Genomic DNA, 26,145 nt, shown 5'->3' with positions numbered 1-26,145 from the left:
GGCCCATAACATGGATCTTTTAAAAACACATGCCTGTGATTCGGCCACGACTGAGAAGTCTAAATCGAGAGCTTAAATCCTGGGAATACTGTTGCACCAAAGAACAAATTATAACTGAAGGGCCAAATACTTTTACAGGCCAAATACTTTTGAAACAAAACCTGAGAGTAGAGACAACTGAAAAACAAATTCTATAAAAAAAAAAAAAAAGTTGGGATTCGTTTTCAGGCCAGTTCTCTTATGCTTAACGTTATTCTTTAAGACAAACGGAAATCTGTAACTCGTTAATCCTCCCAGGTTCCAGGGCGTCGCTCTGCAGACAGAGCAGGTCACACGCGAGGGGCGGTCCCAAGCGTGAGCCGCCCTGGCAGCGACGTTTACGTGCCGCAAGTGCCTCAGACTCCCGGCGACTGGACAGAAACCCCGTTCTTGACTTTTTCATTACGCGCTCCTAGAAAACAAAAATAAAACCCAAACGAAACGCCAGCGGAGAACCCCAAAGCACCCGGTCCCCGACTTCTGAATGGTGGTGCAGAAGCCAGCATGCCATCATCGCCCGATGTAATTACATGAAGGTCAGAGCTCCTGCGTGGCCCCCGCAGGCGAACACGAGAGCTCCAGAAAGCTCCGCTGGTCGGAGGGAAAGGCCGGGATGATCGTCACCGTGCTCCCCGCTATCGGATTTGTCACCACAGGGGCCGGCGCGTGCAGGCCCTCCACCGACCAGGCCCCGTCCGCCCACGGGGCCCTCGGAGAGCGGTGTGGGAGTCCACGGTGCCCGTGGGCCTCTAGGAAAAGGCCTCACTGCCACCAGGTTGTCACGGGCCCGCGGTTCCACTGTCCCATGGCTTGCTGGTCTCTCCGGGAAGTGGGCGTATCCCCCCATCATAGCCGCCCCAGCCTCCCCGCTGCCGGCTGCATAACTGCCCAAGACTAGGTGTTTGCTCTTTAACTTCAAGGCCACTTGAAATCAACGTGTCGGATTTTGTAATTTAGGTTTTTGCTGTTTATTCCATTTCCAGGCTGCAAATTCAGACCAGAGACAGAGGGAAGATGCACCTGGTCCGGGCACCACCACCCTCATCGTCACAGCTGCCCTTGGGCTGAATCCGCGACGCTGCGTCCCATTGTCTTAAGACACAGGGTGAACAAAGCGCAGGGCAACTCACGCCTGGTCCAGGGCAGTGTAATCACCAGTAATTGGGGCGGAGGGCGTGTGGGGAAGGGGAGGCACACGTGCGCTGGGGGGAGGGGAGACACGCGTGGGGCGGGGGGAGGGGAGGCACGCGTGGGGTGGGCGTGGGGGGAAGGGGAGGCACATGTGGGGCGGGCGTCGGGGGGGAGGGGAGGCACACGTGGGGCGGGTGTGGGGGGGAGGGGAGGCACGCGTGGGGTGGGCGTGGGGGGAAGGGGAGGCACATGTGGGGTGGGCGTCGGGGGGGAGGGGAGGCACACGTGGGGCGGGTGTGGGGGGGGAGGGGAGGCACGTGTGGACTGGGGGAAGGGGAGGCACGCGTGGGGTGGGCGTGGGGGGAAGGGGAGGCACATGTGGGGCGGGCTTCGGGGGGAGGGGAGGCACGTGTGGACTGGGGGAGGGGAGGCACGTGTGGACTAGGGGAGGGGAGGCACGCGTGGGGTGGGCGTGGGGGGGAGGGGAGACACGCGTGGGGCGGGGGGAGGGGAGGCACGCGTGGGGTGGGCGTGGGGGGAAGGGGAGGCACATGAGGGGTGGGCGTCGGGGGGGAGGGGAGGCACACGTGGGGCGGGTGTGGGGGGGGAGGGGAGGCACGTGTGGACTGGGGGAGGGGAGGCACGTGTGGACTAGGGGAGGGGAGGCACGCGTGGGGTGGGCGTGGGGGGGAAGGGAGGCACGCGTGGGGCGGGCGTGGGGGGGAAGGGAGGCACGCGTGGGGCGGGCGTGGGGGGGAGGGGAGGCACGCGTGGGGCGGGCGTGGGGGGAAGGGGAGGCACGCGTGGGGCGGGCGTGGGGGGGAGGGGAGGCACGCGTGGGGCGGGCTTCGGGGGGAGGGGAGGCACGTGTGGACTGGGGGAGGGGAGGCACGTGTGGACTAGGGGAGGGGAGGCACGCGTGGGGTGGGCGTGGGGGGAAGGGGAGGCACATGTGGGGCGGGCTTCGGGGGGAGGGGAGGCACGTGTGGACTAGGGGAGGGGAGGCACGCGTGGGGTGGGCGTGGGGGGGAAGGGAGGCACGCGTGGGGCGGGCGTGGGGGGAGGGGGAGGCACGCGTGGGGTGGGCGTGGGGGGAAGGGGAGGCACGTGTGGGGCGGGCGTGGGGGGGGAGGGGGAGGGGAGGCACAACTGGGTTCAGGGCTGCAGCTCCAGGGGGTGTTGGGGGGGCTCCCGTGGGCCAAGGCGGGGGAAGCGCCAGCACGGCAGCTGCTCAGATGGGAGCGGCCAGCAGGGCCCCCAGCCCCAGGTCAGCTGTGGTGGGCGTGGCCCCTCTCCCACCCAGGCGGTGCGCAAGCTCTCTCCGAACCTTCTCTCAACCCGGAAGGGGCAGAGCGTGACACTGCCCGTTTGGCAAGTTAATTCTCTAAAACCCCCGTCAGGTGAGCTGTTAAAATGGTGGGGGGGGGGGGGGGCTGGCACAGGATCAGACTGTTGGGGCAACACAGGTCCTGCAGGCTTGCGGAGAGCCTTCTGAGTCGAGGCCCACACCCGCCCACGACACCTGCGTGCCCTCCCCTCGGCCCGTCGGGAGGGCGCCTGTTTGAACCCGGCCCTAGACGTCCCTCGGCATTCCGATGGGGGGCTCCGGGCTCGGGTGCCGTGCCCGCGACGTGGGCCTTTACCCTGCATTAAACCGTCTTCCGACCACGTTCGTATCGTGGCTCTCGTGAGAGGGTCCTGGGTTCCAGGGAGCCAAGGCTGCCACGGAGATCCTGCCTCCAGATCCTCCCGAGAGCCCGTGCCACCTGAGTGGACGGAGTCACTCACCCCGGCACTAGGACACGGCACTCTGTCCTCACTCGGACCGCAAGAAGGGGCTGGGCCCACTCTGCCTCCTAACGGCCTGTGGGCGCATAGTCTCCAGCCACACAGAGTGACGATCGTTCCATCCGCTTTCCTGGTGGCGGACGAACACCTGGGCCAGGCCACGTGTGTGCCCGGACTGCCAGGGAGAAGCCGCAGAGCCCAGAGCCCTCGGTGCTTACCTCCCGGGCCTGCGTGCGTGGCCAACTCTGGCCTCTGGGCCTAGAAGCCGCACTGGAGGGAAGCCTGGGCCGGTGTGAGGCTGAGCCCCAGGAGCAGGGTGTGTGCTCCCCACTGGCCTCCGTCAGCCTCAGGAAAGGCGGTCCCAGGTTCGTCCCCTCCACCCACCACCGGTTCTGGAAGGACCCAGAGGGAGACGTATCAGGGCCATTTCTGTAAGAGGTCCGAGGCTAGCGTCTACTCCTCAGCTGCTCAAGGTTTGAGTGAGGACCACCAGGGCAGAGGGGGAACAGCACGCGTCGGCGTGCGCGAGTGAAAAAGCGCGCGTATTTCTATAAACACGTTATCTGCTTGCTACGGAGGCTTGCGGTGCCCTTGCCTTCACCGCGATCCCAGTTCTGACCAAAAAATAACAACAACAACAACAAAAACAACAATAAACATCTCCCGGGAACGCTCTCATGAGCTAAAACTGAAAAGCTTTGTTTACAGCCGGCCTCGGATTATGGGGCCTTTGTGGAAATAAGGGCCCATAAATGCAGCCCCAAACGGAGGCAGAGGGAACGTCTTTGCGTGCAGCCTCACGGGCCGGCTCTCAGAGCCGCTGCCTGTGGGCCCAGGACCACAAGCACCACCAAGAAAGGCCAGTGGGCAGACGGCTGCTGTCAGGGGGGCAGGGCTGAGGCTCAGAGCAGGAGGAGATGCCCAGGGAGACCGAGGCAGGATGTTTGGATGAAGAAGGAAAGATCCCTGAGAAAGTGACCTCACAAAGCGGATGGAGGTGTGAGACTACCCCCCCCCCCCCACCCAGTGAGGGTACAGCAGCTGATGACGGTGGGTGGGTGACAGGTAGTGTGGGAAAGGTGGGGCAGGCGCCATGGAGGGAGTCAGGCCAGGACTGGGAGCCAGCCGGGAGGTGGTGGCTCCTTGTAGAGCGTGGCCCCAGAGCCCTGCTCCGTGAGCGAGCACCAGGCTGACGGCTGGGCCCCTGCAGACGGGAGTCAGTGCTACGCGTGTGCGGCCGGCGGCCCCGTGGGACCAGGGGCCTGGAGGAGGACCCCCCCATCAGCTCTGCCCTCCCCACCAAATCCAACACCCACTCAAGGTGAGCTCTAGTTGGGCGGCGCCCAGAGACTCGCCGGGGCCACGGCACCCTCTTGAGAACAGATCCTACACCTGTGGACTCACCGGGCGCAGGACACCCCCATCACACGCACCTCCCAGGTGGCCCCTACCCCCTCACCCCTAACAAGACCGCCTCTGACCTCAAGACACTCGGGCAGCAAAGCCGACTGGAGAGCCTGCCCGGCCGGTCTTCTGTGCTTTCCCGAAGGCACTGGAGATTCGGCCAAGACCCTTGGGCCCTCCCGGCCCCAGGGCCAGGCCAGAACCTCCCGAGACCGCACGGAGCACTGAGAAGGCAGGCAGGGAGCTTGGCCGCCTCGGGCCTGATGCGCCTCAGGGGACCGGATGCAGCGCAGGTACCCACAGGGACCCGGCGCCACCTCCCGCCGGTGATAAACCTCCTGAGGTTGCCGAGGGCAGCTGTGGACCCAGAGTGCGGTTCTGAAGGACGGACCGCCGGCTTCTGGGGTGTCCCTGAGAGTTTGTCAGGGCCTGCACCTCGGGAAGGAGGAGGGACCTGGTCTCCCGTAGGAGCCGGCAGGCACACGCCATAAGGGGGCTCCAGGATTGAAGGTGGAACGTTTATGGAACAAAAGTACCTGAAAGCTCGTAGCCTCAAGTTGGGGATGGAGAAGCCGGGGCAGGCCCCGGGTCACCCCAACAGACAGGAGTCTGCAAAGCCCTGGGTCACCGAGCCAAGGGCAAACACTGGTGCTCGGAGGCTGGGGGTGGGGTTGCACTGCCTTGAAGGCTCATGGGTCCCCCTGCCAGGCTGCACCTGCCGGTTAGGTGGGACGGGCCCATAAGCACCGTCCGCTTCTGGAACAGCAGCATCAGAAGGGAACGCTCTTCCGACAGGATGCCTGCAGCTCTGCCACGGGGAAGCCCGTACGATACGAACGGTGAAAATGGGACATTCACTGAAACAGCTGTGGTGAGAGGGACGAGCCTACCATATTTGCTGTTACTTTTAGGGACGACGACTAAAGGAGGCTGCAAGGCCTTGACCACGGAGGCTGGGGAGCAGGAGGCCATGTGCCCAGCACTGCCCCCAGCTCTCAGCCCCACCTGAGTCCAGCAGCAGGGGACGTGCGCATCTGGCTTCTACCAATAAAGCTTCTACCCGAGGAGACAAGAATCACTGCTGACCAGGCCCGGCACCCACTCGCAATCCACACAGGGCCCGTGGACCCGCTGACCGGGCCCGGCACCCGCTCGCAATCCACGCAGGGCCCGTGGACCTGCTGACCGGGCCCGGCACCCGCTCGCAATCCACGCAGGGCCCGTGGACCCGCTGACCGAGCCCAGCACCTACTTGCAATCCACGCAGGGACCGTGGACCTGCTGACCAGGCCCAGCACCCGCTCACAATCCACGCAGGGCCCATGGACCCATGGACCCACTGACCGGGCCCGGCACCCGCTTGCAATCCACGCAGGGCCCGTGGACCCGCTGACTGGGCCCAACACCCACTCGCAATCCACACAGGGACCGTGGACCCGTTGACCAGGCCCGGCACCCGCTCGCAATCCACGCAGGGACCGTGGACCCGCTGACCGGGCCCGGCACCCGCTCGCAATCCACGCAGGGACTGTGGACCCGCTGACCAGGCCTGGCACCCGCTCGCAATCCACACAGGGCCCGTGGACCCGTGGACCCGCTGACCGGGGCCAGCACCCGCTCGCAATCCACGCAGGGCCCGTGGACCCGCTGATCGGGCCCAGTACCTGCTCGCAATCCACGCAGGGCCCATGGACCCGTGGACCCGCTGACCGGGCCCGGCACCCACTCGCAATCCACGCAGGGACCGTGGACCCGCTGACCAGGCCCAGTACCCGCTCGCAATCCACGCAGGGACCGTGGACCCGTTGACCAGGCCCGGCACCCGCTCGCAATCCACGCAGGGCCTGTGGACCCGTGGACCCGCTGACCGGGGCCGGCACCCGCTCGCAATCCACGCAGGGCCCGTGGACCCGCTGACCGGGCCCGGCACCCGCTCGCAATCCACGCAGGGACCGTGGACCCGTTGACCAGGCCCGGCACCCGCTTGCAATCCACGCAGGGACCGTGGACCCGTGGACCCGCTGACCGGGCCCAGCACCCACTCACAATCTACACAGGGCCCACAGACCCACTCACCGGGCCCGGCACCCGCTCGCAATCCACGCAGGGACCATGGACCCATGGACCCGCTGACCGGGCCCGGCACCCGCTCGCAATCCACGCAGGGCCCGTGGACCTGCTGGCCGGGCCCAGCACCCGCTTGCAATCCACACAGGGCCTGTGGAGGCACTGACCGGGCCCACTGTACCGAGCAGACCACGGGGCCACTGGGCACGTGCCTGAGCCACCCGCAGTCAGGTGAACGAGCACGAGTGTGCCACCTGCCTGCACTGGGCACAGGCAGCACCTTGTCCTGCAGGAAAGAGAACTCTGCGGAGCGATCGCGCTAAGAACAATGGGGTATCTTCTGCCCTCCTTGTGTGGACAGACCCCAGCACGTGGACTTGCCTGCCACCAGCCTGACTGCAGGTGTCCTGAGGGCCCTTCCCTTCCGAACCACCCTGACGTGGCACGCTGGATGGTGAGAGAGCCCGTGTGCTTGGCGGGGGGGAGGGGAGGGTGGGTCCCACACAGGGGGCTGTGAGTCCCCGTTCAGGGGCAGCCCGGCTCCTTATCACCCTTCCGCCAGGCGCCTGACCGGAGCGGTGCGCCACAGAACGTTCACCACTTTCAGCTAAGCCGCCGTTTAAACATCATTCACTCAGCCTGGGAGGCCCTTAAGGTGCTAAGAAGCAAGAAAGCTTGACCCGAAGCCACGTGCCGGGGCAGCCTCTTCAAACAGAACTTGTTCCGCCTGGTGCCGCGTTGGTCCTGCGGGTCTGCGGCCACCGGCACCACGGGGACATCCAGGCGGGGTGACGGAGCGGAGCCGCGCGGCAGGCAGCGCGCCACCCGCAGGACGCGCCCGGAGCGCGGACGCGCGTGCCGGGCGCGCTCCCCCGCCGGGTGGCTGAGGCGCACACCCCTCCTCGTCACACTCACAGACACGGCGCCAGGCTGAGCGCACCTACGGCCACGGGCACTTACCGTCGTCCAGGTACAGCTGGTCCAGCTCCTGAGGCTCTCGCTTGACCGTTACGGGAAAGGGAGCCAGACTATGACTACTGTCCTCACGCACCTCGGGCAGCGGCGGGGGCCGGGGGGCTGCAGACTCGCTCCTCGGAGCCTTCGGCAGTCGGTGCTGCTGGCGGCCCATCTCGGATGGGCGGGTAGGGCTGCAGGACTGCAAACAGGTCGGCTCTTGGGTACCGGACGGTGGTGAGGAGGAGGGGCTGTCAGGACAGAGAGCTGGCCGGAGGCCCAGGGGACAGCCGCTGCTCAGCCGTGCACTCACCTGTGGTTGCAGCAGGGCGGGGGGCGGCTGCTGGGGGGGCCCGGGGTGCACGCCCACAGGCCTTGGCGTCTCCCGAACGGCGAGCACCCCTCCGGCCGGCCGCTGAAGTCCAAGGTGACCGTGGCCCTGGCTGGCCGTGCCCTTGCCGTAGGCAGCGGAAGACAGGTCGTGGAGCTCCTGGCCGGTGCCGGGTGGCGGCGACACCACGGTGCTTCTCTGCGGACAGGGCAGGAAGCCGGCCACCAGGCAGGAGCCCGGGTCGGGTGGCACCACGAGCTGCTGGCTGAAGCGTGGCTGCGGGAGCGGGCTCAGGCCCTGGCCCCCTGGCCCACAGGTCAGGGCGGGCTCGTGGTCGTCTGCGGGCTCTGTTTTTATGGTTGGAGCTGCAAGAAGGAAAGGAGAGGAATAAACACGGGCTGCGGACGCCGTGATGGGTGGGGGATGGGGCGGGCTGTGGCCAGGACGCCCTCGCAAAATAAACAGCGTCCCGAGTCCCCGCGCGTCTCCGCCTGGTTCTCCCACCCAATTAAGAGGAGGGTGTGAGTCACCGTCTCCAGAAAGCTGCAGCTGGTTCTAATACTGAGAACACTGTTTTGCTTGGAATCCCCCCCAGCACTAATGTGCTATAAAAATCCATTTGCAAACTGCAGTAGAAGCTTTGGACCCAAGGGCCCGCGGATTTGTAGCAATCAAAGCGAAAATTTTAACTTGGATGTACAACCGCCTTCCTCCTGCTACCGACGCCCTATCTGATAAACGTCTGCACGGTCGGTGAACTCGAACACGCACCGAGGTGGCGCGGAGATGTCCGGAAACCCCGAGAGAAACGGTCCGCGACTACACGGCGGGGGGAAGCCTCTGACGTGCGGGGAGAACGCGCCCACCCAGGCGGCTCCGTGGGGCAGCCGCCTCGGAGCCACAGGCCACCCCGGCCACGCAGCCGGGGTGCGGCTCTGGGCCGTCCCGTCCCCCTGCGCCGGGAAGCAGGGCCGTGAGGCAGACAGCAGGACAGCGGCCCGTCCTCTCCGCCAGACCTGGGCCACACGGCGCAAGCGGCTCCGGCTTCCAAAACGGGGCGGGTGTGCTGTGGGTTTTCGCGGGACCCGCTCCGTCCTCCCACCTTCCCGCATCTCCTGCCCCCGCCCGCTCCCCGGGCCCCGCCTCCTCGCCTGTTCCCCAAAGCCGGCTCACGGCGCACCTGGTGCCGCGACGGTCACCCACGCGGCCGAAGGTCTCCTGGGTGAGGGGCTGTCTCGAGACCCTCCCACCCACCCTCCCCTCTCTTCCTAGGAGGCGGACGCGTGAGGGATGCGTGGCGGTGGGGTCCGCCGCACTGGGGGAACCAGCCTGTGGGCCGCGTGGCCCCGGCCTCGGCCCTCACTAGAGCACGTCCGCGCCCCGAGACCTGCCGGCCGCCGTGGACGGCAGGGCCGCTTCCTACGCAGCAGCGCCTGCGAGGCACGGCCCTGAGGTGGTGGCGGGTTCCATCTGATCTCCGTTCGAAGACGGCGCCCGCGCTATGTGACCGGCAGGTTCCCGGGCGTCTAGTTCCCCTCAGAGCCGCCAAGTCCTGGTGCTCGGCTCCCGGGGCTCGCCACAGGATCGCTCTCTTTTGCTTCGCGTTTTTGGGGGCAGGAGGGCCGGACAGAGAGCAGCAGAGCGAGGGGTGGCGTTCACACCGGGCACCGTGGGGGCGCCGGGCAGGTGTGCGTCAGCCGCGTGTCCCCAAGGGCCGCTACACGCGCACGGCTCTTGCACTCTTGCCGGGTGAGCGCACTCTCTTCCGCGGGACCCGGGGGGCAGGGCTCTGGTTGCGGGCGAGGCCCAGCGCAGTTGGCCGCAGGAGGGACCCAGGAAGCGCAGCTCTTCTCGGGGTGGCGTTTTATCGCCGCGTGTCCATCACACGTGCTCTGGGCCACCGTCACGGGTCTCTGGGAGGAGCCAGGACCCGCGAGGGCCTGGGTGCACGTGCGGAAGACTGGGCCTTGCTCCTCACGGGGGCCACGGTGCCCCTGGCCCAGGAGTCCCCGGCTGGCCCCACCTGAGGCGCAGTGCGTCCCTAGGCTCCAGCGTCCGTGCGCATGTGTGGGAACAGTGGCCGTGTCGGGTGGCCCCTCAGAAGCCATCACGCCCCTGGGGACTCTCTGTTAACTTCCGTCCACCCAGCAGTGGCCACCACTGACTCTGGAGCTGCCGTGGCCGGGGTTTCTGCCATCGAGCCCCTCCCCCACCCCCCCCCCCTCCCCCAGCTGCCGGGCCTCCGCCTCTGGGGAGAGGCTGTGCCGTGCGGCGCGGCCTGACGCGGCCTCCCCAAGGTGGGGCGGGGAGCTGGACCTCCAGCTGCCCCGCGGCTAACAGGGCACAGTGCTGGGCCCCCGCTCACGTCACTCCCAAAGTGCCGGGTGGCAGGGGACGCGGCCTGCAGGGTGACAGTATTCCCAGGCAGGACCGCCCCGGCCTGCTTCCCGCACACTGCGAATCCAGAATGGCCCAGGCGACAGTCAGGCCCAGAGAGGCAGACAGGCCTTCACCTTCTGGCGGGGCCCCAGGAACTCGGTCCAGCGGCGACGTGCCGGCGAACAAACGGCGGAGGTTAAATTCCGAATTCGCTGGGTAGCTTTCAAGTTCCTGATCTTGAGAACACGTACATGTCTGGCGGATTAAATGAAACCCTACTGGGACTCTGTCTTCACCGCACTGGATTTCTAGCCAGGCACGGGGCCCGCCCGTCTCTCCCGCGAGGTGTCCCCTGAGCTCTTTAAAAACTCCTATCCCGTCTGTACTGAGCCTCAGAACCGCACAGGCAAACCAGCTGCCGGGAAAGGCCGGCCAGCGCGACTCAGCCGCCACGGAGGGATGGGGCTCGGTGCGAGCGGCCAGAACCGGGGACCCCGGGAGGCTGGTCAGAGGCCCGGCTGCCGCCCTCGGCGGGCAGGGGCGAGCTGGGGTCTGCTGGCTCGTGCATGCTGTTTATGACCTGTTTAAGGCCTCCCGGTGGCACCGGCATTAACTCCCGTGTCACCGGGCTCCCCAGGACCTTCTGGAAAAGCTTTCACAGCATGGGGCCTGCCCCAAAGGACACGGGTCACCGTCCAATGGTGTGGGGGGCAGTGGAGAGTCGTGGCAGGACCGACGCCATGGGGCTGGACCGCACCCCGTCCAGCCGGCCTGGCCCCCATGGGCTCCTCGGTACTGCGGTGCCCAGTGCCCACGTCCCTCCTGTGTTTGCAGCCGAGACCCCACCAACCTCATGAGGTGGGCCTGACCTCTGCCTAAAGCCCCTGGACAGGCTCCCTCAGGGAATAAACTGACATGGCGGCCCCCCCTGTGCTCGAGGGCCCCACACGGGCCAGGGACCACGGGTCACAGAGGAGCCACCAAGAGAGAGACCCCGGGGCTCTGGGCCGGGGGGTGGGAGCCACGGGAGGAGAGGCCCAACCACAGGCGAAGGGCAGCAGACACAGGGCGGGTGTGCTCTGGGAACCAGGCCCGGGGACGCGGGACATCCACGCGGCAGCCACGGTTCCCGCCGTCCCCGTGGCACCTTCAGGGGCTCCAAGCATGAACATCCGGCGTCTAAATCACACGTCTTGTGTTGGATTTCAAAGGAAACGCGCGTCCTCGCTGTAAATCAGAGCAAGACGCCGCCTCCTGTTTCCTATTAGCGAGGGAAGAAAGGGGCCGCGCGGGGCCCTGGGCGGTGCGGAAAGCGCTGGGGGGCCGCGGCCACGGCCGAGGGCAGCTTCCTTCCAGACCTGGCGCTTGTGTGACGCCACGTCTGGTTCCTTCCCGCCGTCCACCTCGCTGGCCTGGGCGGGGGGCCGGGACAGGAGGCGAGTTTATAATCCAGATTCGTTACAGCAAACGTGCCAGAGATTAGTGTTAATCTCGAAGGCGGCCGCCGCTCACAAAGCCTGTTCTCATGGAAGAGGTGGGGTGCCGCCCCGGCCGTGCTGGCGTTCACACCCCGAGCGCGGCGGCCGCGTTCTGCGGAGGAGAGAGCACAGACGTCCCCTCGGCCCCCCGAAGCCGGGCACCCCGTGCCCTGGCAAAGGGCGGCTGTCTCAGGAGGGGCTTTGCCCCCGAACAGGACCTCTGGTCCCCAGGCTGCAGCGCCTTCTCTCCTGGGCCGTGTGGCAGGCATGCCTCTCCGCAAGGACCCCACTCCACCCACAGCCCCTGCAATGGCCATCTGTGGGCCAAAGACCATTGCAGAACATCCTGGCCTGGCTCGAAGAAACCCCATGTCTGGCCAATGGGCCCGACCCGCCCCCCCCCCCCCCCCCCGGCAGTGGCTTCCTGTTCCTGTGGGCAGAGCAGGGCCCTCCTCAGAGCCCCAGGTTAGGTCAGGCGGGGCTCAAGGCAGTGCCGGCCACCTCCCTCGAATCGCTCCAAGCAGATTCCCTGCTGCTCGTCAGGTTAGGGTGCTTTGGGGCATCCAAGCACGGGCCTCGTGGCCCACACGTGGTTCGCACATGGGCTGTGCTGTTGTGTCTCACACAGGAGATCAAGCAGTGAGTGTGCGCCTTGCTCCGCAGGGTGGGACCCAGGGTGGACACGTGGGTCCCCAGGCGTGGCCGCCCCATCCCACCCCATCCCACCCCATCCACCCCATCCACGTGCCCCTCGAGCGGAGTGCGCAGTGCACACACCCAGCCAGGCTCACGGTCTCCCCCGAGACGGCCAGGCCTTTGGGTCAGCCACTCCCTCTCACCTAGGGATTCCATGCAGGTGCCAAATGGCCGCCACTGACAATTTCAGCAGGTGATGTAGCAGGACCCAACAGCAGGGTCAGGGCTTTGGCCCCCAGGCAGTCCCTGACCCCCAGGACCCCTCCTGGATGGAGACGGTCGGGACCTGGATGGAGAGTGGCCGGGACCAGCTCCCACAGCTGGCCCAGAGCAACGTGACGGGACTCCCTCCAGAAAACGCTCAGACCATCCCGAGGCCTGTGAGCCAGTACGGACACATGTGATGGCCTCCCCCAAGCGGACAGGGGGACACGGTCCCCTCTTACACCAGACCAGCCGTCCCAAGTCTTCCCCATGTCCTGCCCATGATCAGACACACCCTGTCCTCTTGCTGAAGAGCAAAGTCGAGCAATTCAATTTCGAGATGCTGTTTGGGCCAACCCGCCAGCTCAGGGGCCCGAGAAGACAAAGGCGCTTCCCGTTTGTAATGGAAACGTTGGGGGAACTCCGCACTCCCCCATCAGCACCTCAGCTACCTGAAAGCAAAGCCGTTCTTCGAGTCCTGGGTCCCCAAACAGCAGCGATCTCGTGGCCCCAGCACCTGACCCAGTACTCAGATTCCGATTAACGAAGCGGGACACGAGCTGTGAAACGCTCTCCAGTCCCAAAGCTGGTGAGCAGAAAGCACAATTCCCATCTGTGCCTTTCCTTTTAAATATTCCTTCCTAGATGTGCGGCCTGCTGCACACACGGAAGGGGGGACGAGAGGCCCGTACCTCGGGGAGCACACACGGACGGGGGGCCTGAGTCCTGCAGTGACCCACGGGCTGCACAGTCACTGGCTAACTGCCTAAGTCCTACGGGCCTGCCTCCCTACCCCCAGGACAGAGTCCCACCTACCCAGCAAATGGCAAGGGGGCCACATGCGCAGTCCGCGTGCGGGGGCTACTGGTGCGTGCCCCCATTTGCAAACCCCTGCCTCTGCTGGCACTGGGAGAAGTGGGGGTTCGCGAGTCAGGGCCCCGCTCTTTGGCCTCGGATAGGCCAGAGACACTGCGACTAACCACACTGTGTCCCCCAAACCCATAGGTTTAAGGCCCAGCCTCGCCACAGCTGGTATTTGGAGACGGCCCTTCAGGGGGCAATGATGGCTGAATGAAGTCCGGGGAGCCCTGATCCTACAGGGAAGAGAGAGACCTTCCTCTGCCGTGCGGGGACGCGGCGAGAAGGTGACCTCTGCCGGCCACCTGCGGGCAGCCCTCCCCAGATGTGACCCACCGGCCCGGAGTCCCAGCCCCCAGAACCCCTTCATCTGCAACGGCTCGTGCCAAGATACCCCGGATGCCGAAGCCACCACACGGTGCAGGGGGCCGCCCCCACCACCCCCTTCTCCCTGCACACGCACGCGTGCAAGTGACCCCAGCTGCGTCGGCCTGGATCACTTCCCCAGGTACCCTGCACGGTTCTGGACAAAAGGGGTTTTGTTCTAAACCCTAGAGAACAAAGATCAGATTGTTTTCTGTTCGCTGCCTGACATTAAAGCCCCACTTTTACTGTCAGTATAAACACCCACGATGATAACTTCAGGGCATGACTTTTCCAAATAATGAGAAAGGCAAAGTAGTAACCGCAGCCACCTGAAGGGCCCACCCCAAGGGGCAGGACGCACCATTTCCACACCCGGAGCCCAGAAGGAATGGGGCCTGGTCGGGGGCGGGGGACCAGCGGGCCAGCTGACGCACCCCGACCCGCGAGCCACGCGATGACGGACACGGAGGGCATTTCAACTCGGGACTCCACCCCGTCTTTTCCACACAGCTTAACCAGCATCTACGCCAAACCTCCCACATTGCCAGCCAGGTAGGGTTCTCTGGGCTCACGGGGCTGTGGACGCTCCATGGAGCCAGGCAGCAACGGCCATCCCGACCAGGTGGCATCACACCGGTCCTGCGGGTGGGGACCGAGGCTGAGAGATGGGGCCGGAACCCCGTATGGGGCGCCAACCCCCATCTCCTCTGGGTCCCCACCTGTGGGGAGCTGCCGACCAGTCACACTGGATCACACACGCCACGAGACGCATCGAGCATTTTCATCCAGGAATGGCCAAAACCGCCTTTGGAGGGAATGAGATCCACGGTCCTGCTGTTTGCCCCCAAGCAGCTGCACCCACGGCTGTGATTCTGGGCAGGGCCCAGGGGGCTGCCTCCCCCACAGCTGGCGGGACCAGGCTCCCAGGGACAGGACGCCCATCCACAGCACGTGGTCCTTCTGTGTTTGGTGGCCCGTGCCCCGCCCCCTCCGCTTGGTCCCCGTGGGCAGCACGGACTCTGTGAAGGAGCCTTGGGCACTGCCACCCCCACTCCCCGGCCCCCAGCGTCCCCCCAGACGCGCGCCCTGTGGAGTGGGTCTCCCGTTTCCTAAGCAGGCCGGACTCGTGCTCGTTCGCACAGGTTCAGACCCAGGCGCCCCGTCCCACAGTCCACCCCTCAGTGTGTTGCAAGTTCAAATCCTCTCCCTGTGGCCAGCACGTCAGGGTCCGTGTGCCGTCTGACCTGGTGGTCAGGGTGTCTGACTGGGGGGTGCCAGGCGCCTGGGAGGGAAACGCTTCTCCGCTTCTCCTTCGCCTGAGCCCTGCTTCTGCCACCTGGGGGCCTCTCACGACCGAACCCGACACCCAACGGCAGGGCCAGCGACACGTGGACGAGCACGGGTAGACGCGGCGTCCAGAAGGTGATACGGGAAACCGAATCTCTCCACGGAAGGAGGAGGCCGGCCTTCCTGAGCCTGGAGGATGGCTCCCGAATCCCTCTCCAGCTCCTCCCAGGCTGGTGGGGACGGTCCCCACCCAGGACATCCAGGGCCTGGCTCCTGCGGGCAAGGAAGACCCAGCTACACTGGACAGCCAGCTCCCCTCACCTCTACACGGCAGGCTGAAGATGTGGAAGCAGAAATCAGAACACCGGTCCCTCAGTCTCTGGCTGGAATAGCAGGAGAGCCAGTAAACGTGGGGACCTAATAAAATCAGCCTCACGCAGGTTGTGCGAGGCTCCGACGAGAAGCGACGGCAGAGCGTCCCGCACAAAGTGCTCACAGCCGTGCACCGTGCACTGGCCCCACTCCCAACGTGCTCGCTCGGCGGTGTGGTTATCACACGGCTCAGCTGACTCGGGAAGAACATTCCACAATGTCCACGGGGACCAGCTGTGCCACTGACCACAGCGGGCCTGAAGCCGGGTGTCCTGGGGTCATGGGACGGGCACCACTGACTTTGCTTTGCCTTGAGAAGGGAGTCCAGGGTGGGCAGGAGTCCCCAGAACGGACACCCCCTCTGCCACCAGGGCCAACCTGACCCTCCATACCCGTGGGTCAGAAACGTGGCAGTCTGCTCTGAGCCCCGAAGGTCTTCCGTGAGAGGCAAAGCTCCGGCCGCACGCACACGGGGCTCGGGTGAGGTCTCAGCCTGGCGGACCCCGCCGTGGACGGCGGCAGGCTGCCCTGCCGGGCTCCGCCCCAGCTCCTATCCGGTGGGGTGGGGACGCTCGCCCGGCAGGGCCTAGGGGTCGAGGACCACGTGCTTATGCCTCGCAGCCCTCTTCAGAAGAAGTGGGGGGCACAGCGCCCTAGGAAACTCGGCCTCCGCGAGCTCTGCATGGACCAAGCCCACCTCCTTCTTACCCACAGGACGAGGGGACGTGGGGAGTGGGTGCCCCGGTGAGGCCCGGCCCAGAGGAGTCTGTCAGAGGGTGCCCTCCCACCCAGCCCTGGGGGCTGCGACAAGGGCCCGGGGGCCCGAGGGGCTGTGAAGCTTCTCCCAGCTGAGTCACTACTAAGCATCTTCAGGATTTCGTGGAGGCAATTACTTTGGGACCAAACTTGAACGCGAAGGACTCAGAAAAGCAACGAGGCCCAAAGCTCAGTGGAAAAGGCAGACCCAGAGCTTGCTGTGAAGACAAGGCCACTGGGCTGACGGGACTGGAAGCCGCTGTCCGTGGTTCCATCTGCAGACGGGGCCGCCCCTGGAGAGCTGGGTCTGCAGGTGGCCACAGGAGGGAGACCGCCCTGGCCCTCGGGCCCGCAGGCCGCTCGCAGCCGGCTCCTCCCGTCGGCAGCCTCGACTCTGGGGACTCTCATTTCCGGACCACACGATGCAAACGGAACACAGAGAATCCACTCCTGTCTGCACCTGCCGGGGCGGAGGCGTAGCGTCCCTCCGCTCCCTATCTCGTGGGGGCTACCAACTACCGTAACCGCGAGGTCCGTGGCGAGCGGTGAGCCCCGCTCCTCCCGTGGTGCCGCCTCCAGCTGCTGACGTCGGGCCCACAGAGCCCCGGCCCCGCCACCTGGCTCCGAGCTCCCCCTGCCCCCGTCCCGAGAGCGCTCTGTTAGAGGAGCTGCCCCATGCCAAGTGGTCCCCGGCCGTGACCTTCTACTGTCTGCCGGTGGTGGACAGGCAGGGCCCAGGGCAGGGGGCTCTGGCTGCCTGGGACCTCCAACAACGGTGTGTCCCCAAAGCCATCCCCACTGATCCTGGGGGAACTCCAGGACCGCTACCTGCTCAGCCACAAGCGACAGTGAGCAGGGGCCAGGAGCCATCACAGGCACCTTCTGGGAAACCGACTACAAACATCTCAGACACAAAGACGCACTCTCCGAGACTCGATAATTTGTCACCGTTTATTTTCTCATCTTAAAGACACACTGACCTCGGTATGTAAGTTTGAGGCCATAAGCAGAAATGCTTATTGCCTGAGCTCCTGCCCCCTCCCTGCCTGTCCCAGGCACTGGGGCAGCCGTCGGGCACATGAGCCCACAGAGTCACCGCTGACGTGGACGCTCTTCTTCCCCTCAATCCCAGGAGCCGCCGCCCACGGGTCAAGTCCTTCTCCACACCTAACACGAGCTGGCCCAACGGTGAGAGGTGCCCCTGCTCCCGGCAGAGTCCGCCCCGAGGCGGGCACCAGGGCGCTGACGGCCCGCACAGCCCAGCCAGGGGCCTGACGCGCTCCTTGCAGGGGCCGCGGGAGGCACAGTTAACAGGAACAGTGACACGCAGGAAACGAGAAAACCTCTCTGGCTCCGTGTGCTCTGCGGCGTCTTCCAGGATCGCACCGGATGTTCTCACGGCTGCCTTCAGGTGCTGCCCCGGGGCACGAGCGGCAGGTGCGCACTCCGTCCCCCACCCCCACCCCCCGTCACACCCACGGCCAACACCCAGAGAGGGGCCCGTGCTCCATCGCAGCCCGGCAGGCCCTGCGTGTGATGCCTCACGGCCTCTTCCAGGTCGACCGCTGGGAATGACCCTGAGACCGGAGGCCCCGCAGACGCGTGTGGTGCAGACGGAAAGAGAGGAGGGCGTCATCCCAGGGAGCCGCGGTCAACTCGCTTGCCGTCCAGCTGTCAGAAGGTCACCGGCGAGCTGAGCCCAGCAGCGGGGAAGGCGACCAGAGTACGCATCCCCGAGCAACAAACGCTCTGATCCCCTCGCTTCCAACACCTGCGCCACCAGGGGCCACACGGGGGCAGTGAGCGTCCCCACCTCTCTGCATGAGGGTGGCCTCCCGGGGGCACTGTCCCTTGGGGTCACATGTCTGAGAGCCCACCACGAGGACAACTGAGGCCACACCATCACCCGTACCCATGGCTAATTTTGACGGAAACACTAGAGTGGCACTTGATTTTACACATTTGAACGTGAAAATAAGTTTTTCGGGTAGAGTTTAAGAGGACTTACTTCCAAAGCCTTGCCCGTTTCAACAGCACATTTAATAACCTTGGAAAGAACCTGCCGTCGGAATGCACAGGAGCCAGGGCCCCGCTGTGCTTGCCCTCAGACGGGAGCCCGCCCCAAACAGGCCGATGTCTTCTAGTCCGTGCGGCACGCCCCGTCCGCTACAAAGCTTTCGCCGACACAGCACAGCACGCATCTTTGGGCTCAGAGTCGACAGTCGCGGTCCGTGAGGTGGGAGACTCAGCCCAGGGGGACAGGGTGGGGGGCGCTGTCTAGGTGCCGAGTGCGGGTCTGTGCGTCCTGCTCACGGCCGGGCGAGCCTGGGGAGTGCACGGCAGGAGAAACACCAAACCGAAAACCAGACACACGAGTTCCAGTTTTTCATTCGTTCACTTATTTATTCTTAAAGCCACGTAAGGGTAGACCCCGCGATTCAGCCACGAGGTCAGATCCCGGCCGAGGGTCCTGCTCCAGGGAGCTTACAGCCTAGCGGCGCGTGGCCTCGTCCCAACCCCACAGGGCAGCAGACGCCTGCCGCCCCAGGAAGCCGGGCCAGGGCCGGGTGCTCCCAGGGGCCAACAGCGAGGATGCCTCAGGCTCCGAGGGGCTGGAAGCAAATTTCAAGGAGAGAAGCGTGGAGGGTCACGGAGGCCTGAGAGAGGCAGACAGGCCAGCAGAATGGCAGGTACGCCCAGCCCACAGTCACTGGCCCCTGCGCTAGGGGACAGACGACGTCTGGGGTGGAGCACCGGCTACAGAGAGAAGGTCCAAGTGGAACAGAGTCCAGAGTACGTGTGTGAGGTGCCTGGCACGTGGCGGCGGGGCGCCTGGCGGATGGAGGGGGTGGGGAGGGGGGCGGCGAGGTCTCTGGGGCAGGGGGGAGAGGGGGGCGCCGGGGCCCTGGGGTGGAGCGCAGTCAGGACCCCGTGGGATAAGGCTGTAGGATGTGATTCCCGCTGCAGGGCGGGGAGACAGGATGGCCCACACACTGCCCTCTGCACCCCATTGTCTTAGTAACATGTCCCTGGGGGCTCAGCGTGCCCCCCCCGTAGGAGAGATGTGCAGGTCACAGGCGGGGGCCCCTCCACCCCTGACACTGCTCGGGGCACCGTGAACTTGGAGCGGGGACTGCAGGAAACACTAACGTTAGAGATTTTCTAAACCGCTTTAGAAAGCAATTTTTCTTAAAAGGCCTGGTTTTCTTTGAAACGTTCAACTTTCGGTCAACCACGCCTGAAGTTTAATTAGCATACAATCATTACATTTTCACAAAACCACTAAATATTTTCTTTTGTAGGATATATTGCACCTTATTCCAAGAATAGATAGGATTCACCGAGTTGCACGAAGCAGACCACATAACCCAGGACGGGGTCGCAGGCAAGAGAACAGACCAGACCGGCCTGGCGTGAGCGGCTCACGGGCACACGGTGCTATGTTGTGTGCAGTCTCATGACGTAATTTCACAACAAGATCGTATCATTCAAATCCTGAAAGGCACGGCTAACATTTGCCCCCAAAGTGGTTAATTCTAACGGTTTGCTATCAACACGGATATTCTAGGGCTTTCTATCATCTACTCGGTATTATGTGTTACAGTCAGAGAAAACGAAAACCTTCAGAGAATCTTGCCTTCACCAAGATAGCAACATGGCTGCTTTTTCAATAGTTTTTAGTGTATAACTTCTCTCTTAAATCACACGAATCTCCTAAGCTTTTAGAACAGAAGCTACCATACAAGAAGATTGCCGCCATTGATGACCTTAACACAAAACACAACGAAATCCAGGATGACCGCAGCTGGGACCGCTCAGAGCATCAGGCGATGCTCTGGGGACGACATTCGGGGGGCAAAAGCAAACGCTGGTATTTTCTTTGAGGAAACACCTTAGAAAGCTGAAAAGGTGAACTGTCTTCTAAGTCCTAAGGCTGTATCCTCAGAATGCGTAAACACACAACCTCAACGAGGGTGGTTTTTGGTTGAGTGACAGGTCCTTGGGCCTGAAAGCCTCACGGTCACAGGAAGGTGCATAATAATAATTCGACCAAAGATGTGAGGTGGGGGTTTCAGCCCGAGCACAGAAATCGGTAATGTTAGTCAATGACCACATCAGGCACCAGCCTTTAGGCTCAATGCCACGGGTTTACTTCTAAAGGCACCTGCCAAATAATGATAACTATTTGGTTTCCCACCTTACACATCTACAGGACTTAAACACACACCTAGACCACCTCAGCCTTTGGGCGCAAAAGGGCTGCACTTTTTCTCCCCTCGGGCCATTCTCTATTTGCAAGCGGCCAGCAAAAATGACCCGTCATTATCCCAATATGCAGCCCCCACCCACAGCAGTAATAAAGGAGAATACACTGAAAGCTTCACTTTTTTTTTTTAGGACTCAAGGACGTGTTCCTGTCAACAGGACAATAACGCAGCTTCCGCATACCCCGCTTCACCCCGACAGCATCTTGGCATCTATGCGTCTCTTAGGAAAAGCACCCTGCGGGCTCCTTCTCGGCGCTTAAGGTTAGAAAGGCAGCGTTACCGTTCGCAGGAAGGTAGGTCAAGTGCTGGTACTGGCTCCTCTTCCTCCTCCCGTTGCAGACGTAGAAACTGACTTGGACGGGGCTCGTTATTCTCGGATTGCGGAAAGGCGGTATCTCCACCACCAACGAATTCTGGCGAGCAAATGGCAGAGGGGAGGGAGACGGTGAGCATCTCACAAACACGAAGCACCCTGCAGTAAACAGCCCGCGTGGGGGCCACGGCGAGCAGCTCCCGACTGCGGGCTGCTTGGAAGAAGCTGCCCGCAGAGAGTCTGCCTGGGGCGCGGGCGCACGTCTGGGCGGATCGAACCTGCCAGCCCCCCCCCCCCCCCCGAGGCAGCCCGTGGATGCGGAGCGTGTGGGGGGAGGCAGGCTGGGGGCTTCAGCTAACATCCACCGACTCAGCCCCAGAGACAAGCCGCTGGTGCTAATCTGAGAGAGGAGCTACTCGGTCTTTGGAACACCCGGATGTATCTGCCTGCCCCAACCCAAGGGGTCAGTGGCCTTTGGAAACTAGAGACAAGTTCCACGTTTGGCCCACGGATGGAGCTGTGAGCCCCTGTTCAGGCAACACGCTGAAGACCCAGGAGACGGGCTTCCTGGAGACACGTGTCTGGGGACAGGTTCTCTGACGAAGGCTCGAAGCCCGTCATGGCCTCCCAGACTCCCTCAAACAGGTGAGCTCGACCCTAGCAGGTTGAGGGGCGTGTGGACAGTTAGAAAGAAAGCACAGATCGGGATGGGGGCTGTGGTGGGCACTGGTACCTTCCCATGGCTTAAAATACGAACCGACGACATTTTCACAAAAATTGCGCTCCTTCAAGTGCGGCTATAAAACAAGGCACATGAGGCAGCACGGCACTGTGGGAGACGCGGGCTGGCGGCCAGGGGGCCTGAGCCCCAGCCGACAGCGTGCAGTGCACCAAAGTGCCGACGTCCTCACGGGGGCTCATGCTGTACCGGATTTCACGGGAGGGACAGGATCTCACACCCAAAATGTTTCTTCGATTGCTTTTGTCGAATGATTTAAGTTAACAAGCAAAGAAAACGTATAAGAAAAATGCATCGTATCGGGTTTTGTTACCCAGCTTAATAGCAAAATTGATTGAATCAGGTTAGTAACGGAATCGTATGAATATTAAAACAGGAAACCGAACAGAACTTTGGGCCCAACCTGTTCCTGTTACAGATAAAGAAACCGAGGCAAAGCAGCCTGCTGCCAAGAGCTGCTCTGGGCCCCTCCCCTGGGACCACGCTCCCTCCAGGCTACGTGGTTTTGTCGTCTCAATAACTGCATCCCATTTGGAAGAAGCAACAAGTAGCCTGAGCGTCTGGCCCCTTGCAGACGTGACCCTGTGCACGTGCAGCCGATGGTGCCGAGGACGGGCGTTGCGCAGGGTGGCTGCACTGCAGTTACAGGGGATGTCAGTGCCGCGTCTTGGCCAGGAGGTGGCTCGGGCGGCGGCGCGGCCCGTGGTCGGGAGCCTGGCTCGGGAGCACAGGTCTGGGTTCCCACCCGGCCTCCGCACACAGCTGGCGCCCACCGGGGGCGAGCCACTGTGGAGGAAAGAGTGGAGTCTAGCGTCCACGGAAGAGAAGACAAGCAAGGAAGAGGTCTCGCTGACGCCGAGGAGACGACTACAAAGAGGCGTCAGCGGGAGTCTCCGTGACGGGTCACGTGGGGCAGGGGCGGGCGTGCCAGGCAGGGAAGCCCTCGTCAGCAGTTGGGCTTTGCGGGTTTGGTTTTTGTAAGTTGGAGGCAACTGGGGGTCGCGTTCTGATGCGGGCACAGGCTGATACGCTTCACCTCTCCGAACAGGACGTGCACGACACCGTCCTCCCGGGAGCACGGTGAAGGGGGAATATGCAGCCACAGGACACGTGTCGCCACAGAAACACCAGGCATTACAGGTGGCACGCAGAACCCCACGGAGCAAGGAACCCCGCTGAGGGCTCCTGCTAGTGTATAAACTGCGTGTGCAACACAATCCCGCTTCGTGCAGAAGGCACATTCAATATGACAGCCACGGCACGCGTGTATGAATACACGCACACCCACACCAGGAACAGCCTGGCAGGACACACGCCCACACGTCAGCAGTGGTGAAATTACACAAGGTGCTTCTATTCTCTTTCTCATTTTTTGCATTTTCCAAATTTCCGCAACGAATAAATACCCTTTTGTCATTAGAAATAATATGTAAAATTAAGCCTCAGTTAAGAGATAAAGTACGTCATCATTCGCACGTACTGTTACGTTTCTTTTGGAACGCGCAGCTGTCAACTGCTAAGCTCCCTTTAAAACATGCAACCGGGGCGCCTGGCTGGCTCGGTCGGTTAAGCGTCCGACTTCGGCTCAGGTCGCGATCTCGCGGTCTGTGAGTTCGAGCCCCGCGTCGGGCTCTGTGCCGACCGCTCAGAGCCTGCAGCCTGTTTCAGATTCCGTGTCTCCCTCTCTCTCTGCCCCTCCCCTGTTCATGCTCTGTCTCTGTCTCAAAAATAAATAAACGTTAAAAAGACTCTATTACTACATTATAAAATAAATAAATAAATAAATAAAAATAAATAAATAAAACCTGCAACCGTTCAAAGTGCAAAAGAAAGCCCAGTGACACGAAACCTCCCACAAACGTGGCAGGAAAGATCCCGATAGAGAAAGCTGCCGGATTTCTGCAGGTCTCTTCTTCCTGCTCAGGGGAGGTGCGCACGAGGCCCGTGGTGGTCTGGAGCGGACTTCAGCTGCTGGGCCTGCTGCACCGGGGGACCCTCTTCTGGAAGCCCAGCGCCCGGAGCCCACGGCGCTTGCTCAGGGCTCCTCAGGCAGCAAGAAATGCCCCGGGGCCAGAAGGAGCCCATGCACGTGCGTGAGCGTGCGTGTGCGCGTTGTGCGCGGTCCCGAGCGCGGGACCAAGCCCAGACAGCACGGAAGGGGAGCCAGGTCCTGAGCACAAGTTTCCCTGGGACCAGGGAGGAATCTTTTCCACAAGACACCACTTGGACAGGCTTCTGGTAAACGGATCAGAGCTTTGGGAAAGGAGGCGTAAGTCTCAAGAAAAGATGCTTCGTCCCGATGCAGCCACCCGTGAGGACCCAGGGCCGGGCCTGCGGTAACCAAGCCGCCGTCAAAGAGCCATCTCCGCGGCGGACAGGCATCTCCAATAGTGACTCAGGCCCCACCAGCAGCAGGGCAGAGATCAGTTACCTGACGGCTTCGGCAAACCCCTCCACCCAAGGCTCCCCGTCCCCCGGCTCCGACAGCCAGGGCCTCCGGGAGCCCAAAGACAGCAGCAAGTTACTGTCCTGACACGATTTCTGAACAGGTGGACACCCCACGTCCCCCCACTGTCAGAAGAAGGGCCACACGCCTGTGCCCGTGGCACCTGTGCCCACACACCTGTGCCCGTGGCCAGGGCAAGAGCTACCGAGCTTGGAAGAACTCTGAATTTTTCCAGACGGTCACCTGCGGCCACAGTGTGTTTTGCGTCAGCCTGAAGACTGTTGCTCTTCTAGGATCACAGAGAACACACACACACGCACGTGCACACACACACTCCGTGGCAGACGTTAATCCTACCGCGTCTGCAATCACTCAGAACACTAACGCTCTAGATACGCCAATTAGCAGGCTGTCCGAGTGGACAGAAAGTAAGACCCAGCTACCTGCGGTCTGCGAGAAACCACTTTAAACACAAAGGCACGGACGAAAGTTCGGGGACGGAGAAGACGGGCCGCGCTAACGCGAGCCGTAAGAAAGCTGGACCCGCTGCGTGATCCCAGACAGAAAATGTCCCCCGTAAACAACCACGTGGGCACCGACACGTGCGAAAAGAGCCAAGGAGGCCGAGAAACGCGGTGTGGGTGCGTGTGGGTGTGCCGGGCGTCTGCGGCCCGGGATCCTCGCGGCGGCACCAGGGAGGCCCGGGCACCTGCCCCGCCACCTTCCGGCGCCCGCAAGCGCACCAGCTAATTGGCAAAATGGAATCAGCGGCACGGAGACCCGCCTTCACATCCAGCCAGTTCACGTGCAGAACAAGAGTCTACCGAGTGGCGGGAGACGAGGTCGTGCCAAGGACGCTGCTGGAGCTTTGCGCGGCCTGGCGAGCCCGGGCAGGTGCGACGCCCGCTCGGCGGCTCCGAACAGCCGGTCTTCCTGGCGGACGGCGGCGGCACTGTGTGCGGGCCCCTGGCGACGACGACGGCAGGAGGGTGGCGAAGGCCCCGTGCCCACAGTGCCCACCACGTGACCGGGAGCAGTTACCGCGCAGGAGGGTCCCAGGCTTCCCTGTGCGGGCGGGGTCCCCTCCTACGGGGCACCCCGCTGTGCCGCCCCAAGCTGGTCTGGGTCCTGAGAGCGCTGGTGTCAGGAAGCCCTTCACGCCGTTGGCGCGTGCCGCACCCTGACCCCGGTGTTTCCAGCGGCTCGTGTCGCAGGAAGCCCTACTCACCGGCTTGCACAGGCCTCTGTCCATCTTTGCCTCAGCCTCCCAGATGTGGTGACCGTCTGGAAGAGAAGGGCAGAACGAAGGCTGTTACCCGCGTGCCCTGTCCAGCACACCACCCCAATCCCCTTGCCTCCACCAGGCGCGGGCCGCCCCGGAGACCACAGCCCCGTCTGCTCGCACCGTGCTGGCTGCTAACGCGCGACAGCAAAACGTCGTGTGAGCGCTGCCACCGGAGAGGACGCGCTAGGCCCACACGCGGGGGCGAGGAGCCTCGTGGAGCCCGAAGACCCCGGGCTCTGCGGGAGGGAGCCCCGGGCAGCGAGCGCCCCGAAACCCACCCTGCCCGCGTCCACAGGCTCGCCGCCCCGGCCCCGCGGCAGCCACGGGAGGGCTCGTAAACACAGGGGACGTGCCGGTGACCCGGTAGACGGCGCGTGGTCTCCAGACCCGGACCCGGGCGGTGTCCTGGCTCTCAGACCCGCCGGCTCCAGCTCCAGGTGCAGGGGCGGGAAGCGCAGACCTGGTTACCGCGTGCGTTCTGGGAGCAGAGTTTCTCTGAGTAACGAGTCGGGGCCCGGGAGCCACAATCCCGCCTCTGCTCAGAGTTGCGGCCGGCTGAGCGAGAGAATCCTTTCTGTGACCGCTTCTCGCCACGTCGGGATACAGAAACACAGAGCACGGCATTTCTAACTTTGCCCCAGTGGCCGTTTGCGTGTTTTTAAAAAAAGGTAGAAAGGCTCCCGATGGGCCTTGAAAGGGCTCGGTGTCCCGTGGGCCGGGCCTGGAGGGAGGGAGCTTCGAGAAGCCCACTGGCAGGAACGACTGCAAACCGAGCTCTTGGCCTCTGGAGGCCCCTCGATGGCTGGCCAGCGCGACGGGGCCCGGCTGGGTGGTTACTGGGAATTAACAGCTGTCCGTCTCCTGCTGAGACCTCCCTCCTCCCCATCTCCTGTGAAGTCTGTCCCCAAACAGTTACAGCCAGACGCAGTTCCCGCTCCCATTCTGGTTTCAAAGAAGAGATGTACGTGCGTTACAATTCAGAAA

At 63.4% G+C, this 26,145-nt stretch overlaps 1 protein-coding gene across 1 annotated transcript in view; it reads right to left on the bottom strand.

Moving 5' to 3' along the window:
- NFATC1 (nuclear factor of activated T cells 1) overlaps window positions 1-26,145 on the bottom strand; it is a 102,428-nt gene that overhangs the window by 24,240 nt on the left and 52,043 nt on the right. Inside the window, 4 exon segments of the mRNA XM_042961765.1 lie at window positions 7,390-7,585; window positions 7,697-8,079; window positions 20,659-20,791; window positions 25,105-25,160. Coding sequence (XP_042817699.1) covers window positions 7,390-7,585; window positions 7,697-8,079; window positions 20,659-20,791; window positions 25,105-25,160 — 768 coding nt within the window.

This window comes from Panthera tigris, chromosome D3 (assembly GCF_018350195.1).
Source record: "Panthera tigris isolate Pti1 chromosome D3, P.tigris_Pti1_mat1.1, whole genome shotgun sequence".
In the NCBI taxonomy this organism is placed as follows: domain Eukaryota; kingdom Metazoa; phylum Chordata; class Mammalia; order Carnivora; family Felidae; genus Panthera; species Panthera tigris.
The sequence above is the reverse complement of the archived record's forward strand: the minus strand, read 5'-3'. Positions and strand labels throughout refer to the sequence as shown.